General features: G+C 47.0%; 2 protein-coding genes across 13 annotated transcripts in view; both read right to left on the bottom strand.

The window, feature by feature from the left end:
• The window catches only part of LOC113260484 (phospholipid-transporting ATPase FetA-like), a 112457-nt gene extending 110565 nt beyond the window's left edge, over nt 1-1892 (bottom strand). The window contains exon 1 of the mRNA XM_026506298.4: nt 1783-1892. The gene's annotated coding sequence lies outside the window, so the exon portion shown is untranslated. The remainder of the gene's footprint in view (nt 1-1782) is intronic.
• A 1402-nt stretch (nt 1893-3294) lies between these two features.
• Nucleotides 3295-17008, bottom strand: part of UNC13B (unc-13 homolog B) — a 233148-nt gene continuing 219434 nt past the window's right edge. For all 12 annotated transcript variants that reach the window (XM_057313559.1, XM_057313558.1, XM_057313560.1 and 9 more), the window contains 14 exons: nt 12012-12138; nt 11664-11760; nt 11301-11444; nt 10922-10999; nt 10332-10409; nt 10001-10089; nt 9615-9767; nt 9368-9491; nt 9203-9259; nt 8932-9012; nt 7862-8009; nt 5396-5488; nt 5057-5216; nt 3295-4886 (listed from right to left, as the gene is read on the bottom strand). In XM_057313559.1, the coding sequence (XP_057169542.1) occupies nt 4601-4886; nt 5057-5216; nt 5396-5488; nt 7862-8009; nt 8932-9012; nt 9203-9259; nt 9368-9491; nt 9615-9767; nt 10001-10089; nt 10332-10409; nt 10922-10999; nt 11301-11444; nt 11664-11760; nt 12012-12138 (1715 nt within the window). In that variant the 3' untranslated portion in view covers nt 3295-4600. The remainder of the gene's footprint in view (nt 4887-5056; nt 5217-5395; nt 5489-7861; nt 8010-8931; nt 9013-9202; nt 9260-9367; nt 9492-9614; nt 9768-10000; nt 10090-10331; nt 10410-10921; nt 11000-11300; nt 11445-11663; nt 11761-12011; nt 12139-17008) is intronic.

The raw sequence follows: 17008 nt of genomic DNA, 5'->3' as shown, positions 1-17008 counted from the left end.
TGTTCACAATAAATAGGTAGATCATACATTTGTGCTCAAAGAACTGATTTTGTCCCTTTAAAAATCCACTATTGGGGCACCTGGGTGGTTGGTTAAGCAAAGGATTCCTGGTTTCTGCTCAGATTCGTGATCTCAGAGTCATGAGATTAAGCCCCACATAGGGCTCTGCTTTCAGTGTGGAGTCTGCTTGAGATTCTCTCTCTCTGCCTCTCCCACTCGTGTTCTCTAAAATAAATAAATCTTTTTTAAAAATCCATTATTAAAGGTTCTTCCACTTCTGATTAGATATAGCCTGCAGATTATCACCATTTTTAAAAAAAGATTTTATTTATTTATTTGACACAGAGAGAGAGAGAATCAGAGAGAGGACAAGCAGGGGGAGCGTCCGGCAGAAGGAGAGGGAGAAGCAGGCTCCCTGCTGAGCAGGGAGCCCAATGTGGGGATCAATCCTAGGACCCTGAGATCATGACCTGAGCCAAACGCAGATGTTTAACTGACTGAGTCACCCAGGTGCCCCAGATTATCACCATTCTTGATTATTATGAGGCCTGTTATTTCCTTGAGGGAGGAAGGAAGGTTACCATCTGTGTGTTTTGGAACAAGGGAGACCGCACTTTTGAGACCTCACTTCCTGTACAGACCAGAGCCAGACCCTTATAAAACTACGTCTTCAAGAGAAACAACCTCTTGTCCTTGGCCTGACCTCACCAGAGAGGGGTTGGGCACACTGGCTTTCTTCAAGATCAAATGCACCAGAGAGCTACCTATAAATGTTTTGATTGAATTCTCTTACCACAAAGACTTTGGTACAGATTTCACCCTGGGTTTTAGCCACTAGAACGATTTCTGATCCTAATCAGAACACTGCAGAAACCAAAAAGAATCTAAACATATTAGTCATCTTCTTTGGATTTCAATTTCCATTAAGAGCTCAAAGTGTTGGCTCAAAAAATGACCCAAACTGAAGTCCTACATCAGGGGCACAAACTCAAATGCCTATCAGATGCCAGGCAAATAAAGCAAAGCCCACTGTAGTAAACAAGGAGTAACAGAGTCTAATGAACTATATAGTAAATTAACAGTTGCTTCTCAGTTCCAACCACCTCAGTTGCTTTGTGGGAATGTGAGTTAAAATTAACAGATCTTCTTTTTCTTCTTCTTTTTTTTTTTTAAGCTGGGAGTCTGCATTTTTAAAATGTGAAATCTGGTTTTAAATAGCTACTAATTCAAACTTGCAAGGCTGTTGCAAGCCATGGGTAACCAGCCAGAGTTTAACTTTTTTTTATGGAGTAGGTCTCCTGTGCCATATGAGAGAATGATAGCAAATGTGCCACTTTCAAGTCAAATGTGGTATAAGATTTATGCTTTTTTTCAGCAAATCTGGATATTGCTGGAGAAGTGGACAAACTCCATGAGTTAATAGAATGTGCCTTAGCTAGGGGTTTGGGGGTATCTGCTTCAGGAGGTAACTGTATAAATGTACCCCGCTTTTGGGAAGTGTTTGGTGGGGAATAAAAATCCTCTTTGCTAGGTATTTGGGCAAATATATCTTCTCTGGAGTGCCTGGGAATCCTTATGTATACTCAAGTATGGGGAGAGGGCAATAACCTCGGGGACTATCGAGAGAACAGTTTACAAGAAAGTATAAGGACAGACAGGTATTAGTAGGAAGTACACAGAACCGTAAGAATCTCAGGTAGTACGCGGTTAGTCTCTTCGGTGTTGGGAGGGAGAAGGCAATAACCTTTCCTCCGGCGCCACCTTCGGGCGCTTCTTGCTCACCATTGCCTTGCAGCCGTCAACTCCAGCGATCTCCATCTTAACGCTTTTTGCGCAGGCGCCCTAGAGCCCCAGGGTTGGGCCTAGCGCGGAGCCCCGCCTCTGACCACACCCCTCCCTAGAAGCCACAAGCCCACCTCCAACCACGCCCCTCTTCTGAGGAGCCCGCCAACCGCCCCTGCCCGCCTTGGTTTCCCGAAGGTGTCCTGCAGCTGTTGGCCTGGCTCTAAGTACCTGAACGCCCTCTGTGCTGGCCGCTAGGGAACACAGATGAAATACTGAGACCTTGCCTTGGGTGGATCACACGGTTTTGAGGGAAGACAAACAAGTAAATTATAACTATGTAAAGTGCAGTTTGAAAGGGTTCAGGGCTGGTTGGGTCCTAAAGGTTGCCACGAAGTATCAGAACCTAGAAGGCCATGCGAAAGCCCATAGGCCATGCCAGCAAGGGGGAACAGAATGTGCAAAGGCACAGAGGGATAGGAATGCACAGTGTGTGTGGGGGGGTCAGAACTACAGGTAAATGCTTTAAAATAGCTACAGGATGGTGGGGGGATGTCTGCACTGTCCTGGAGGGTCTTCGAATTTCAGCCCAAAGTCTCTATGATAGATAGCCACTGAACAGTTTTAACAGGAGAGAGACTTACCAGAGTTATGTGAAGAGGGCAGGGGCAGAACGAGGCAGGTGATTATCACTGTAATCCAGACCAGAGGAACTAAAAGCCACTATTCCATTTGTGGTACTGGGAACTGAGGTAAGACAATGGATTCAACAGGTAAGTTTAAGGCAGAAATGATAGAAGGCAAATGGCTTGGGGAAGAAGGAGGAAGTTTAAAAATGACTGGGTAACTGAATTGTAAGGATTTATTTAGCAAGCAAATGGAAATGAGGAAATGGAAGGCTGGAGTTAATCCCCTGTCCTGTGCTCCCACTCAGCTCCCACCCTACAAGGGCTAAGAAACTAGGTAAGCACTTTCTGTGTCAGCTTCTCTGATTCCCGTGGCAGGAGGCCTCACTTCTACCTTGTTTCTTCCAATATAGGAGGAGACTTTCTATTCCAGCTTTCCTTCCTTGAATTTTCCCCAATGAAAGGCCAATTTCTACTCCTAGGCCTACTCTGTTCTGTACAGGGCAGCCTCAGCCCTCCCAGAGGCACACCTTTCCCCAGCAGACGCTTACCTTGTCCTCACAACATGGATTAGTTTTTACTAGCACATGACATCTCCTACTCTTCTGGACCTTCTGCAGGAAGCTGATACCTTGGGTCCCATGACTCTGTTAACTAGATTGGTGGTCTCAGGTCAAGGCCAAGGCCAAGATGCTAGCCCATTTCCTGCTTTCCTGCTTGGTCCTTATCCAGAGCTGCTTTAGGTTCCACCTCTAGTCAGCAGGGGGCGGGGGGGGGGGGGAGGAGCAGTGAAGGGTCAGGTACAAAATTTACCATTATACAGGATTATACAGGATAGTCATTTCTACAGCTTTCCACACCTTAACAGAATTACCAGACCCCAAAGGCTGCTATAAGTTAATTTATTATAGACTAGGCAAAAATGTCCCGTAACAATGGCACATACAATAATTAACAACAGCAAAGATGCTTAGTTTCTTGTTACATGTAATGGCCAGTACAGTTGTGGATAATACAGAGTTCTCAGGAGGTCCAGGAGGCTGCTACCAAGGATATCCAAGAACCATGTCACATCTCTGATCAAGGGCCTGAGAAGTCCATATGACCTCCTGAGTCTGTCTCTGACTTCCCAGGGAATGTTGATGCCCCCTCCATCCAGCCTGTACAGAGGGATCATAGTCCAACCTCCTTCTGTAGGGTTGAACATCTGTGAGGGGAACAGCAGCTGACCTAGATGGAGGGGAGTGAGGCCAAAGACTAGATTCTTTCTGCAAAGGAGAGGACAACCAGAAGGCAGTAGTAGCCATAGGTGAGGAGCACTCCTTCTAGACTGGTTTCTACAATTTTTGGCGTTGTTCAGAGCCTAATCAAGAAGAAAATACACCCCTCTCTCCTGGATCCTTCAACTAGCCTCAGGTACATACACAAAGGAATAGCCTCTCATGCCCTGAAACATCATTGCTCCCCTTCCTCCAGAAGTAAGGGAGGGAGATTTCTGGGCAAGTGGCCTCTGGTGCTTGGGTTCCAAAGAATATTCTGCTCAGGGCTCTGAAGTATCATGTGAACCTCATTCTACTCATGACATACAATATGGAGGAAAGGATTAGCACAGCTCATTTCTAGAAGGTATCTTGTTCAGTCTCATAGCCTTGTTTTCATGGGGCCACACAAAACCAGTGGATCCTGCTCAAGGGAGAGTCTAAATACTATTCTGTATGTTCCTACCCTGGCCATACTCCAATCCAGACTATAGGGCTCAGCAACACCTGGAGGCTCAACTGACCATTTAGCTAACCAGGTACATGCTCCAGGCTCTCTAAACTTGTTCTTCTAATGGTTGATATGTATGGGTCTAGCTGGATAAAGTGTGGCATAGAGAGGGATGGAGATGGGGTGTGGGGTGAAGGAGTGTCTACCAAGAATGGCTGACACTCTCAGAAATGTCTGTCTCTCCCTTTATGGAAAACCTATGCTGTAACCCCCATAGCCAAGCTCCTAGCACCACAGACCTGCTGGTCAGGGATTCGTGACCCTTTCTGTGAAAAGCCATACTCTCATCACCCCAAATTTTTCCTTTAATTTCCTTAAACTGAAGGAGTCAGCCTCTCAACTATGAGGACCCTACATAGTAACTCTCACTGGCCCTGACTTGTGGAACTGATGCCATCTGGTTGGCACAGGAACCTAGGTGCTCAGCTCCCCTCTTCTATGGAACGAGACTCTGATTTGAGCTTCACAAACTCTCGAGCCACTTCGTCATTGCTCCTCTGAGATAGAATCCGGAGAATAGTCATGCCTGTCTCATCCATGTGGATCTTCCGGCCCAAGGGGCACCAGCAAGCACAGCTGCCCTTAGCTGCCACATCCCTCAGAGGCATCACAGCCAGCCCCAGAACACGATCCTCACGGGCAAAGCAGTAATCCTTCACACATATTTGCAACTCATAGGCTTCTGGTCCCTCTTCATTTCCCAGGAGGCTGTGAGCACAGGGGGACGGGGGTGGAAGGGAGGAGGCCAGAGCTGAAAGAGTCTTCGACTGAATTTACCCCAGCCATCATCCAACCCATCCCTCCTCTCCCCTCTCAAGTCTTACCCCGCAGCTCACCCCCATCCCAGAGTCCTGCAGGTTCCCTACCCCATAACTCACAAGTGAAATGTCTCGTTGTACTTGGGAGCCCAGTTGTTGCTCTTTGACTTGGTTGTGAACTTCCTCTTCTTGTCACTTTGGTGTGGGCCAACCATGGTCACTTCCACAAAGGGCCGGAACATACCCGCTGTTTGCCACTTGAGGTCATTGGCAGCTACCACTGCCCAAACAAGGGAAGCCTGTGAGGGATCCCACCAAGTGCTCCCAGTTCTTGAGCCCCCAGGTGGCATTCCCTTTGGAGGAGGGCTAAGTTGGAGTACTGAGATAAAGCAGCCCCTACCTTCAACTGAGGCCACTGCATAAGAAAAGGTCTAAGACCTGTAAGTCTGTGCCACTCACCTTTCACTGTGACCTTGTGCTCTCCAGTTCCAGGATGTGTAAACAAGTCCACCTGAATAGAGACTTCTCCCACAGGATCATCCACACCAGACCCTGAAGGACAGATGGACAGTTGATCCCTCACTGAAGAACTCTAAGACTTCAGGCATAATTACCCCAGGTAAAACTGAGGAGTTAGGAGGCCACCACCTTACACCCTAAAGCCTGAAGCAATCACTCAAAGTAGACACGGGGAAGTAAGCAATGGGAGAAGGGAAAGCAAGGGGATAAGGAACGAAGCTGTGTATTAAAATACATTAGGCTGACAACATCTTAGGTGAAATGTTCCAAAACTGCACCAGGAATCTCTCAGGTACCCCAAACCTCTCTTACCTCCTAGGCTGAAGAATTTTTCATTGAAAGATATTAGAGAGAAGGACAGTACTGCCACCTTGTATCTTTGGGAATTATGTCCACCCCATGGTGTCTTAATGGAACAATGTGGGTCCCTTCTCACCAAAGCAACACTCTCCACTCTCCCACCTATCCTCAGATTCCAGGAGGCCCCTGGTTGGGAGGCTGCCCTGCTCAGACTTTGTCCTTTTCACACCTGGATCCCTCCACAAGCGACTTCCCCGTCCCAATCTCTGGCCAGTTTGTAGGCTCCCCTCAGCAGAGGTCTCACTATTTTGAGAAAATACCGGTACCCTGCACCCCAGATAAAACTTCTTTGTCCTCAAGTGGAGGGGTGGGGGAATCCTGAGGACAGAACTATTGTCAACTCCATCTCAGACTGTATGAATACATTGCTCAACTCTAAGACTTGGGATAGAGCTTCTGAACTTTGACATATGGCTCCCCTATCGCCAGCCTAAGCAGCTCATTCTAGTTCATAGGGAACAGTGTTAGCCTATGTTAGATTCACGCATGCAAGGTATACAACATACCCTTTTCCGGCCGAATGTCCTCATTAGCCGTAAATCTAATACCTTTCCCATCATGCACTGAGTGAGAACAGGCAAGTCAAGAAGTAGTAGCAGCAGCAGGACAGAGAAAGAAGAATCAGTTAGAGGTCTAAGGAGATAATAGCCATTTGGAGCAACTCTACACATATCTTGAAGGAGCACAGAGATGAGGTGGAGAGAGAAGTCAAAGAGCTGGGGTCAACGCCCCCAATGCTCCAAATTAGACTTCATGGGTCAAAGATCAACCAGATCATGGGGAAAAGCAAAAGAACATACAGACAGAAGGATTCGAGACCATCAGCCCAGGAAAGAGAGATGTTATAAGCTCTAATTTCCTAGGCCTTAAATGATAAAGCAATGGGTACAAAAGGCACACACACACACACTTGATCCTCCCTGCAGTAACCACCCTTGCTCTTACCACATATGTGCCCATTTCAGCCTTTCCTCATCTTTACATCTAGCCTAAAGCTCAGAATTTCTAAAAAGCCTTTCTGGATCAACTCAGATCCTTCCCTGATGTTACAGGTCTTTCCATGTACAGCTTCATAAAAGATCTCCCTGTCCCTTTGAGCAAGGCTCATAACTTCTTGGCTCTCTCTTCTTCCCATCCTGGACTTGAAATAAGAACAGATGTGGAAAACGGAGCAGTACCGCAAGTCCCTTGCATCTTTTCACCTTCTATCAACTCTAGTCTAACTGCTTAGATCCCTCTTCCCCGTCAGGTCAGCTCTGTGCTCTGAATCCACAGCTCAGGAAGGCCTAAAACCTCCCGCTCCCGCCATCAGATTCACTCCTCCAGGCATCACACCCGGTTTCCCCGGAAGAAGAAATAACAAATGTGCCCGAAAGTCTTTCCTGGGAGGGCCCTGCTCCAGGGCTAGGGGCAGAATTTGAGTCTGAACCATATCTAGGTAGGTGTGTTTTGTTATAGAGAGGCCTGCCTAAAGACAGGGTGGGATTCTGAGGACTGGAAGTCACTGGGAGAAAACCACCGCCTGGGTCCCTATACATTAGCATCACCCATGAGGCTGGAACCTCAGCTACGCACAGAGCCCCATGATCCACATCTTCTCTTCAACTGCTCCCGTAGTTTGCCTCTCCTAGTCTTTTTCCTCATCCACACTAGACAGTCTGTAGTCTTTTGCTTTCTCTCCCCAGGACAACTTCCAACAAGATTCCCAAAGCTATGAGTTTTCATGGTGTCTCAACCACTCATTTTCAAGGCTTCCTGACAGATACTTCCTAATAGGGTATACTCCTTGATAAACATGCACTAGCCAGGCAATGTCTGGGAAAAGAATCTCAGGCACATTTCCCAGGTCCCTGTGATTTTCCTGTCTGGTATGGGTATGGTGTGGGGGGTGAGTATTGGGGTCCCTTAAGAAATCCTGAGATCTGAGTTTGATAGACTCTCTGAATAAGTACCTGGATCCTCCCTAAGGGCTGGAAGATATTGACTCCCTAGAGGCAGAAATGTATCAAGGAGCGGAGATAGGGACCCAAAGCTCTTAGGCCTTACCCTGGGCAGTCTGTGAGCGCACAAATGTTTTGATGAGTGTGTCTGTGGTCTGTGTGTAGAGAGACAGGGCATAGCGTAGGGACTGCAGATCTGGGCTCTTCTCCAGGAAGGTTTTCTTCAGCCCATTACCTCCTGCATGGAAGTATTGCTGAAAGACAAAAGAATACCTGCTATAGCCTCCTCCTCTTACAGAGTGGCAGCTTTCCACACTGTCCTCAGAGAAATCACATCTGAGCAGAAGCTCAATGAAGATGCCAAAAGAGGATGATGAGGGCAATAAGCCTTTCAATAAACAATAAGATCAGGAATACCACAGAGAGTCAGAATCTCTCAGGTGAAGAGTATTTGGATAGGAGCAGTAAGGAATGGCCACATTCCTGGATGTGGTCTTTGAAGTATGGATCTATCCAGACAAGCAAAAATATGGAATAGAAGCATTTCAGGCAAAGAGAGTAGCCAGAGTGCTCTTTTACCCCTCTGAACTCTCAGAGAACATTATACTTATGACATACCTCTCCCAAGTGCCCTGCATCACGGCTCATGTGTACCTGCCTTATTACAGCCTTACCAAATTATAAGCATCTTAAAGCTAGGAACTATATCAGATCCTCTCTGTATCATTCACAGTGCACAGTGCCGTGTGCATATGTTGCCTGGTTGAATGAAGGAATGGGTAGTAGAAAACCAAAACGAATTTATACATAAGTGGAATAAGGAAATTTCTGCCAGATCTGGGGTATGAGGATCTGGAAGATTAATTCCCACTGGGAAATAATCAGGAATGGCAATAAGGAACTAAGTAAACTGAACTGTACTCAAAACCCAGGAATAAGTGCTCTGGGTCTGTGGTAAGTCATCTGAGACCATAAAGGAGGTAACTTTTGGTTGCTCCCAAGCAGAAATATGGACATAGCAGAGAAAGAAACAGACATAAAAAAATCACTCCCTTCTGGATGTGGGGTGGCAAGAGACCAGTGGACATTAGTCTGGCAGCGTGGAATGCCAGGGCCATAAGGTAGTGTGAATGAGGTAGGGTAGTATGACTGTCTGGAGAAGGGGGAGGTCTCCACCTTGATGGTGTCCAGAGCGAGGTCAAGGACGGCACATTGCTTTGGAGTGAGACTCCGGGTTTCCTCTCGTACCATGTGGTCCTGGAAACCCAGAGAAAGCAACAGCATCAGGACAGCTTGGGGCTTGTCATGACAGTCTTTCCCCCACCTGCCAGCTCACCCTACACGGTCCTTTCATTCTCTTTCCTCTTCTGTCTCCAAAGCTCAAATTTCCTTCCTCCTGGCACCTTGTCACCCCCAGCCTCAGAAGGACCCAATACATCCACAGTACCTTGAGTTTGGAAAGATGGCTCAGCTCCTTGGCAGCACTGAAGATCAGCTGGGTGCCCTGGGCAGAGAGGGGATTGGTCAAAAGCAGAGAACTCCAAACTCGATCAAGAAGTGTGAAGCAAGATAGGGGAGACAGCAGGAGAAAGTGGAAGGGGAGTGTCCTTACCGTTTGGTCAGTGAGTGGGGGCAGAACAATCATTCTTTCCATTGTGTTCATTACCACCCGCCAGAGCTCCTTCAGTACACGCTTCAGGACTGTCTTCTCACACACAGTGGCAAAGAGTGTGAGGCTGTAGGCCCACGTAACAGGTAAGACTGGAGTGAGAGTTTGAGAGTCCCCTTCCCTGAGGGGCTTCTCCATCTCATTGCCTCTGCCCTGCCTGTCCCATAGGACAGTCGAGTGCCGTACTCACTTGCCATCCAGGAAGTCCATGAGAGGCCGGAGCACACTGTCTGCATCCTGAGCCACTGAGGCCCTGGCGTTGGGGGATGCATTCCCTGGGCCCCGCACCTGGCCCAGGATGTCAGCCATTTGTCGAACACACTCATCAATCCGCACCTGAAAACTACACATGTGCCCGCAGTGCAGCCCTCCCCTGCCCCAACACACACTGTCCCTGGAGCAGCACCAGCTATTCAGTCCCACTCCAGCATACTCCTGGTGCAGCTCCAACAGGGACAGCCAACAGGAGAGGGAAGATCCACACACCGGCAGCTGGATGGAGGGTGTGGGCAGGAGCTTTGGGATTGGCCAGGGGCCATACCTGGCTCTTACGGCTGTGTGTTTGGGGCCACTGACCTGTTTCCAAATACCATGCTGAGCTCATCCAGAACTGTATTGAGTTTCACCTGCAGCTCCTTCAAACTGTCTGCAGCTTCAGGGTCCAACTGTATCCACGGAAAGTGTGCTTGGCTGAGCTGGTTTTTGTATACTTTTCTCCCCTCCTGTGCCCCTAACTCCTCCCTCAAAGGGCCTTTACCCCAGTGCCTACTTAAATCCCTCAGCTTAAACCAGCCCAGACCCTAAGCTAAATTGCTGGTGTATACCTAGTCAGGAGAGGGTAGAGTTCTGTGGCCAGGGAGCTCAGGAACAAAGGGAAAGTGCAGCAACCCCACACCCTGAGACTTACCTCCTTGCCTCCCATGGCCTCAAACATTTTCTCCAGCTGGACCCTCAGTTGCTGCATGTTGTTCATCAGGATGCAGGGCTTTGGGGACAGATGGAGCTGTTGAGTCTGGACTCCTTTCAGGATAGGACCTATCAGCCTAGGTACCTCTCTCACACTACTCCAAAAACCACAGGGAATTTACAACACATATTATATGCATCTCTTCCTAAGCACTGAGATCTGGAACCAATTCAGACAGTTCTCCTTGAATGAAGACTAGGAGCAAATGTTTCTGTTTTAAAGCTGGGTGGTGGGCCTCAGGTGTTCATGGTATTACCCCTTTAACTCTTTGAATGTTTTATAAAATTTTTTTTTATTAAAAAAGAAAGATTAAGTAAAGCTGTAGCTTAGTAGAAAACAAAATACCAAATGAAGGCTCAGAGGAACTCCTAGTCAAGTTCTTATTATTTTGTATCATAATCTCAAGAGAAGCCCTACTGGGAATCAAGTCAGGAGCATTACCCCCACCCTCAGCTCTGAGGATAGCCTCAAAAGCAAGGATTCAAATGTCTTCCACTCTCTTCTCTAGGGTCCCAGGGCCTGACCCTCACCATTTTCTCCTTTGTGCAGTAATCTGGGAAGCTCTTTGACAAGATGTTTGCATACTGCATCAGCACCTTCCCGATGGTCTGGGGGGGGGCGGGGAAAGAGAGAGAAAAGGAAAGGAGAGGGAACCCTTAGCTCTCCCATCCCAGAACAACAACAACAGGGAGGTACAGGGGAATCTCACAGTAAGGGACAAAGTTCCCTCTCAAACTAGAACAGCACCAAGATAAACCCACCAGTATCCCCCAGACACAAGCACATGAGAATGGGGTGATGCCAGACTTTACCTGAAGGCCACCACAGAGAGGAACTGAGCTCGGACCTACCATGAGGCTGTGAGCATGGTAAAGGCGAATGGAAGGGAGAAGGGAGGGTCATGGTCACCTTAGCAAATCTCCTCATGTAGTGGGCAAGGATGTTGGGGTCTGGGCATTCCAGCTTCCGGATGATCTCGAAGCTCTGGTTGAGCTGTGTGAAGACGTCCACCACAGAGCAGGAAAAGAGTGCATGCTCTGATGTCTGCTGGAACTAAGGAAGGCCAACAACAGGATCGTCATCTTCAGCCACTACCGTTTCCCAAGTGTATAGGGTTCAAAAGGGCTCTGCCCAGCAGGGGTGGCTCTTTGGCCCTCAAAAGTCCTCTTTATGAACTCCACAGGGAAGAAACTAAAGCCCTGGAACTTTTGCTAGCAGCTAATTGCTGGGAGACCTGGCCTGACCCCTGTGCAGTCCAAGCCTCCAACTTACCCCATCCTTCTTATCTCGTTCCAGGGCCCCACGCAGGAATTCCAGGGACACATCCTCATTTTCATCCAGCCATTGCAGGACAAACTGCTCAAACCACCTACAGCCAGGCAGGAGAATTGGGGATTGGAGCCAGTGGCTGGCATATGCCATGTGCCTAACAGCTCCCCCAGACTAGGGTCTTCAGAAAGATAGGGCACGGTTTGATGCTTTTCTCTTTCTACAACAGAGCCCAGAACTGGCAGTCTCAAGACTGGCTTGCTAAACTGAACTGAAGACACAGGTCCTGCCCACCCCCTAAGGGGGGACCCTCCCTTCCCTTCCCTGTGTAGTGCCCACATGATGACTCACACTGGGTACTCAGGCACCTGTCCCTGGAGGGCAGGCAGATCTCGCACATATTCATTGTGGAGCCACTTCACCTTGAAGTGTAGGTTCATGTAGTCAGCACTCTTACACAGCCGGTCTTTCTCATGCTCTAGTGGTGGGGAAGGAGGCTGAGTCAGGTCCCAGCAGTAGAGGCCATGGTTCCTGAGCTTTCCCAAAGCAGCAGATCTGGTCAGGCAGCTCTGTCAGATGTCTTAGAACAAGGGTGACTCCCAACCACTTTCTCACAACCATCTCCCCTACCAGTACTCTGCTTTCCAAGAGCCTGGCCCAAATCTTCTTTTAGAAACTAAGCCAAACTCCTAGATAGGGTCAATAGTCTTCTTGCTCTAGCTTCTGGAAGTGTCAACTGAGATACTGGCCTCTGGTCAAGAAGAGGAGAAAGGGATGTGGGTGCTAATGTTGATTAGTGGGGAGACTGCCCAGGACTAGAGAGGGAGGGTGGTTTCCTAGGACTTCTCTCATCCTAGTAGCTGGGCCATTCCCTCAGATGGGCTTAGATGCAGCGATGAACAGCTATACACAGCATGAATGAGTCAATGACAACTACACAGAGACAGGGAAAACCAAAGTGGGCCCAAGCTGATAGAAAGAGCAGTTAAGCAACCAGAGTGTAACAGCATCTTGAGGTAAACTGACGTGCCCCAGAACACAGCTGAGACACTGAGAAAATGAACTCTCCAAGAAGTATGCAAATAAGAATAGTCAGTTTGGAAACCATGGAAACACAGCCAGATGAAAGGGCTATCACGCTGTAAAAAATGGGATGCTAATTATGGACTCCAAAGGTCATCTAGCTGGATCTCCAGAGCCTTCTGGAGAATCCAAGACAAACATCACCCCTGCCCAGAATGCCTGGAGCACTGGCTACAACCATAGGTTCTCTTCATCCATCCCCTGTATAGATAAAGCATTAATTTGAAATGATAAAAGCCAACTGTGTGCTTACATATAATATAATGGAAAAAGCAAGCAAATGGGGAAGAGTACTGAGCAATAGAGAAAGGAAGGTCAGGGTCCTTGTGACCTCTATGGCTCAACTCAGAGTTTCTGGGGGTGATGCTTCTCCACATCAAGGCAGAAATGCAATCTGGGCAGCTGGCCCTTGTGAGGTAGTACCACAGACACTTGAGGAGGAAGTGGGAGCCTGGGATTCAGCCTCAAAAGGCCCCCAGTCCCAGGAAATTTCATCTCCTGGCACGGCGGGCAGCACCACCTCAGGGGACTTCAAAGAGACTTCTCAGGGCTTGCCTGTTCTCTTCCACCCCACACTCTGCTATCCTTAAACCAGTCCATGAACCTAGAGACATAAAAAGGTACCATGAGGAGGGCTCTCCTTCCTTCCCGTTTAGTAACCCACTAGAAGTGGAGGCTGTACTGCTCCAGCACTCCAAAACTCCCTAACTGCTTTCTTCTAGGGACCTTCAAGTTACTGTATTTCTGTAGTTCTCCCTTTCTCTGTCAATCCATTATCTGTACTCTGGTCCCAAACCTCAATTTCTATATTAACTTCTGTGGTACAGAACGAACAGGATGACTGCTGAAACACTGGTCAAACTTTATTCTAACAAGTCCCATGGAGTCATGCTCCAGTAAAGTTGCTTGAGGCTGTTGTTGGGGGCAGAAGTACAGGGATGGTTAATCTCTCAAAAGGGGCAATCAAGTCTCTAAATCTCCTGCCCCTGGTTTCACATTCCTCCTTCCATGCATCTTTCATCTTTGAAGAGTTCTCTCAACCTCATGATCTCAATTATCCAGCTTGCTGCTATCTCCCCCCAAATCTCTCTTTGGTTCTGGTATTGTCTGTCTAAGGCTTTGATGGAACATCTTGCTTAGCCAGAATTTAACTCTAGTCCCCATCTTTTGCCATTTAACATCTCCAGCTGAAGCTGAACTGAGTACACACACTAATCTTGTTCAATGCTGAGCATCATTTTCAAGTCTTCCTTCTTCCTCTTTATTTACATCCAGTAAAATCACCAATCCCTATTAATTTCACCTCCAAAATTTGTCTGGAATCTATCCATTTCTTTTACACAGTCATCTGCCTAGGTCTTGTTCCCACCATTTTTAACCTGGATTACTACAATAGTCTCCAACCTGGTCTTTCCTACTGTAAACCATTTTCCACACCATAGCCACAGTGAGTGGCCTCTCCACGTTATACACCTGATCATGTCAATCTCTTGCTTAACACGGGATTGCTGTTCAGTGGCTCTAAACTGCCTTAGGTTGGAGTCCAAAAGCTTAAACATGGCTTACCACCTCCTTTATGATCTGGTTGCCCTACTTTTCTATCTTCATCTCCTATTTATCTCTTCCCCCTACACTCTAACCTGCTAGTCACACTGAACTACTGCTTCCAGTTCCCCAAGCATGACATGTCTTTCTAGACCCCATATCTCTGAACATACTGTATCCTCTACCTAAAATGTTCTGTCTCCCTTTCCCATCACTACTACCTTCCTTTCCCACTAGCTAAGTCCTACCATCCTTCAGGTTTCAGTTGTATATCACCTCCTCCAGGAAGTGTTCCCAGGTCCTTTTCTCAGGTCCTAGAAGCCCTCCCAGGTGTAGATTACACTGTTCTCCTCTTAGCACCCTATCCTTATCCCTTTTGTGGCACTTATAACTTTGAACTGGAACGGCCAATTTATATGTCTGTTGTCTAGACTGGTGTGTGAGCTTCTCAAAGGGCTGGGTCTATGCCTCATTCATCTCATTGGGCTTCCAACAACTAGCACAGTGCCTCACATAAAGAAAATACTTAAAAAGCACTTAGTGAATGGGCTGAGGATCTACTGCAAATGGGCATGAAGAAGCTTTCTGTTCTATATTTTAATTAGGATAGTGGTTACCCAAGTGTGTGTATTTGTCAAACTCATCAGATTATACTCTCAGAATGTTTTTATTTTATGTATGTAAATTATACCTCAATAAAACTGACTTAAAAAAAATGGGTGAATGATACCATTTTCACAGTTGGAATCAACACTATCCTTTTATCATCCAGGTCTCCAAACTCCTCCCCTTGTCTTGCCCTCCACATTCTGACAGTCATGAAGTCCTGTTACAACTTCCTTCCAGTGCCTATCAAAACCCATTCTTCCCTCTCCAATTCTCTGCTCTAACCCCATCCCCTCAGCCCTAATTACTATATCATCATCTGCAGTCCCCGCTTCTAGTCTCTTCTTGTTCTAGCTGCCCCATTTTCCCCTGATGTGAAATCTTTTAAAAATGCTGGGTCATTAAAAAAAAAAATGCTGGGTGATATACTCAACTTACGAATCAATGAACATTATATCAAAAACTAATGATGTACTATACTTTGGCTAATTGAATTTAAATTTTAATAAAATGCTACTTCCCAGGGCTCCTGCGTGACTCAGCTGGTTAAGTGTCTGACTCTTGGTTTTAGCTCAGGTCATGATCTCAGGGTCATGAAATCGAGCCCTGCATCGGACTCTGCACTGGGTGTGGAACCTGCTTAAGATTCTCTTTCTCCCCCCCTCCCCCTCCCCACCCACTCACAAGCTCTCCCTCTCGCTCTCTTGCTCTCAAAAAAAAAAAAAAAAAAAAAAAAAAAAGCTACTTTGCTCACACTGCATCTCTGCTCATGAGCCTGTGGGGTTTCTTATTGTCCTTAATAAGATTTATTCAGTGCCGAGTAAATGCCAAGCAGTATGCCAAGTATGTTGCACATTACTTCATTAGCTCAATGACACAGATGCTATTATCACTCCCATTTTACGGATATGAAAATGCGAGCTCACAAAAATTGGGCTAAGAACACACTGCTGATTAGGTGGTGAAAGTGAGATTTGAAACCAGGTCAGCATTATTTCTTTCTCTTAAAGCAGTTTTCAATCCTTTTGTGTTTGTTGTAAACATCAGCAGAACTCCCCTTTCAAAAGAAATCTCACCTAGAACCCCATATAAGATTGATAAAAGCAGAACTGACTTAACTGGCACCAGGTGAAAGGCCTGGAGCCCAGCAACCCTCTCCTCCTACCTGGATATTTCCTTTTCACTCAGCTCCTAAGATACCTCTGTTTGAAAACCTCTGCCCCACCTCATACTATCCCTCTTGTGAAACTGATTCACTTTTCACAAGTATTTATCTTCCCCCACCCCCTGAAACCCATCAGAGCTAGGATTCTTCAAGAACTTGGACCATACTCCCCCCTCATTAGGCTTGCTGAGTGCTACCTGGAGAGGGAACAGGTGACTTCCTCACTGGCCTGAAAGGCTAAGGCCTAGACTACAGCCCCAAGCTTGAGCCAGTGTGGGCGAGAGGCAGCCACTGCTCTGGGAGAGAATTCCAGAATGTGCATGTACAGTCTCTGGCTGTCTCAGACTTTACACAGATCTTCAAGATTTCCTTCAACCTCAAAACTTACTGCTCCTAAACCTCAAGAGTTTAAGTGAGGGCTACCCACTTTCCCTGCCACTCCACCAAAATAACAGATCCAGACTCTGATTTGTCCTTGCCCCAGACTGCTCCCTTTCCTTGTAGGTCCACTTGCACGGACTGAGGAGACAAACTAACGTATAGAAACAACAGGAATGGCAGCTAAATAAGTAAACACAGAAGGGTACAAGTGGGAAGGTTGGATACAGGCAGACAGCGATATCTTTGTGAACCAAAGCAGGAAATGAATAAAAGAAAAAGCTGAATGAACAAGATGAATAATAATTTGTCCGTGACACTGCTTTATAGGAGAAGGGAGGGAAGAAGTATCTTTCTGGATTTTTCAGAACAGCTTTTAAGGAAAGCCAGGCTAGGCAGTCTCTAATAAGAGAAAATAATCTTATCTGTGTATTTAAGGTTCTATGATTCTTTAAAACTGTAAAGCTAAACTTCACAAGACCATACTCCAGGAAGGGGGCCACTTGAGAAGACCCAGCATGGGATGAGTTGATCTTTGGGCTAGGGAAAGTCTTAAACAGGCACTTGCTCT

Source organism: Ursus arctos, unplaced genomic scaffold (assembly GCF_023065955.2).
Source record: "Ursus arctos isolate Adak ecotype North America unplaced genomic scaffold, UrsArc2.0 scaffold_18, whole genome shotgun sequence".
NCBI classification, from domain to species: Eukaryota; Metazoa; Chordata; class Mammalia; order Carnivora; family Ursidae; genus Ursus; species Ursus arctos.
Note: the sequence above shows the minus strand (reverse complement) of the source record. Positions and strands in the feature narration are given on the sequence as shown.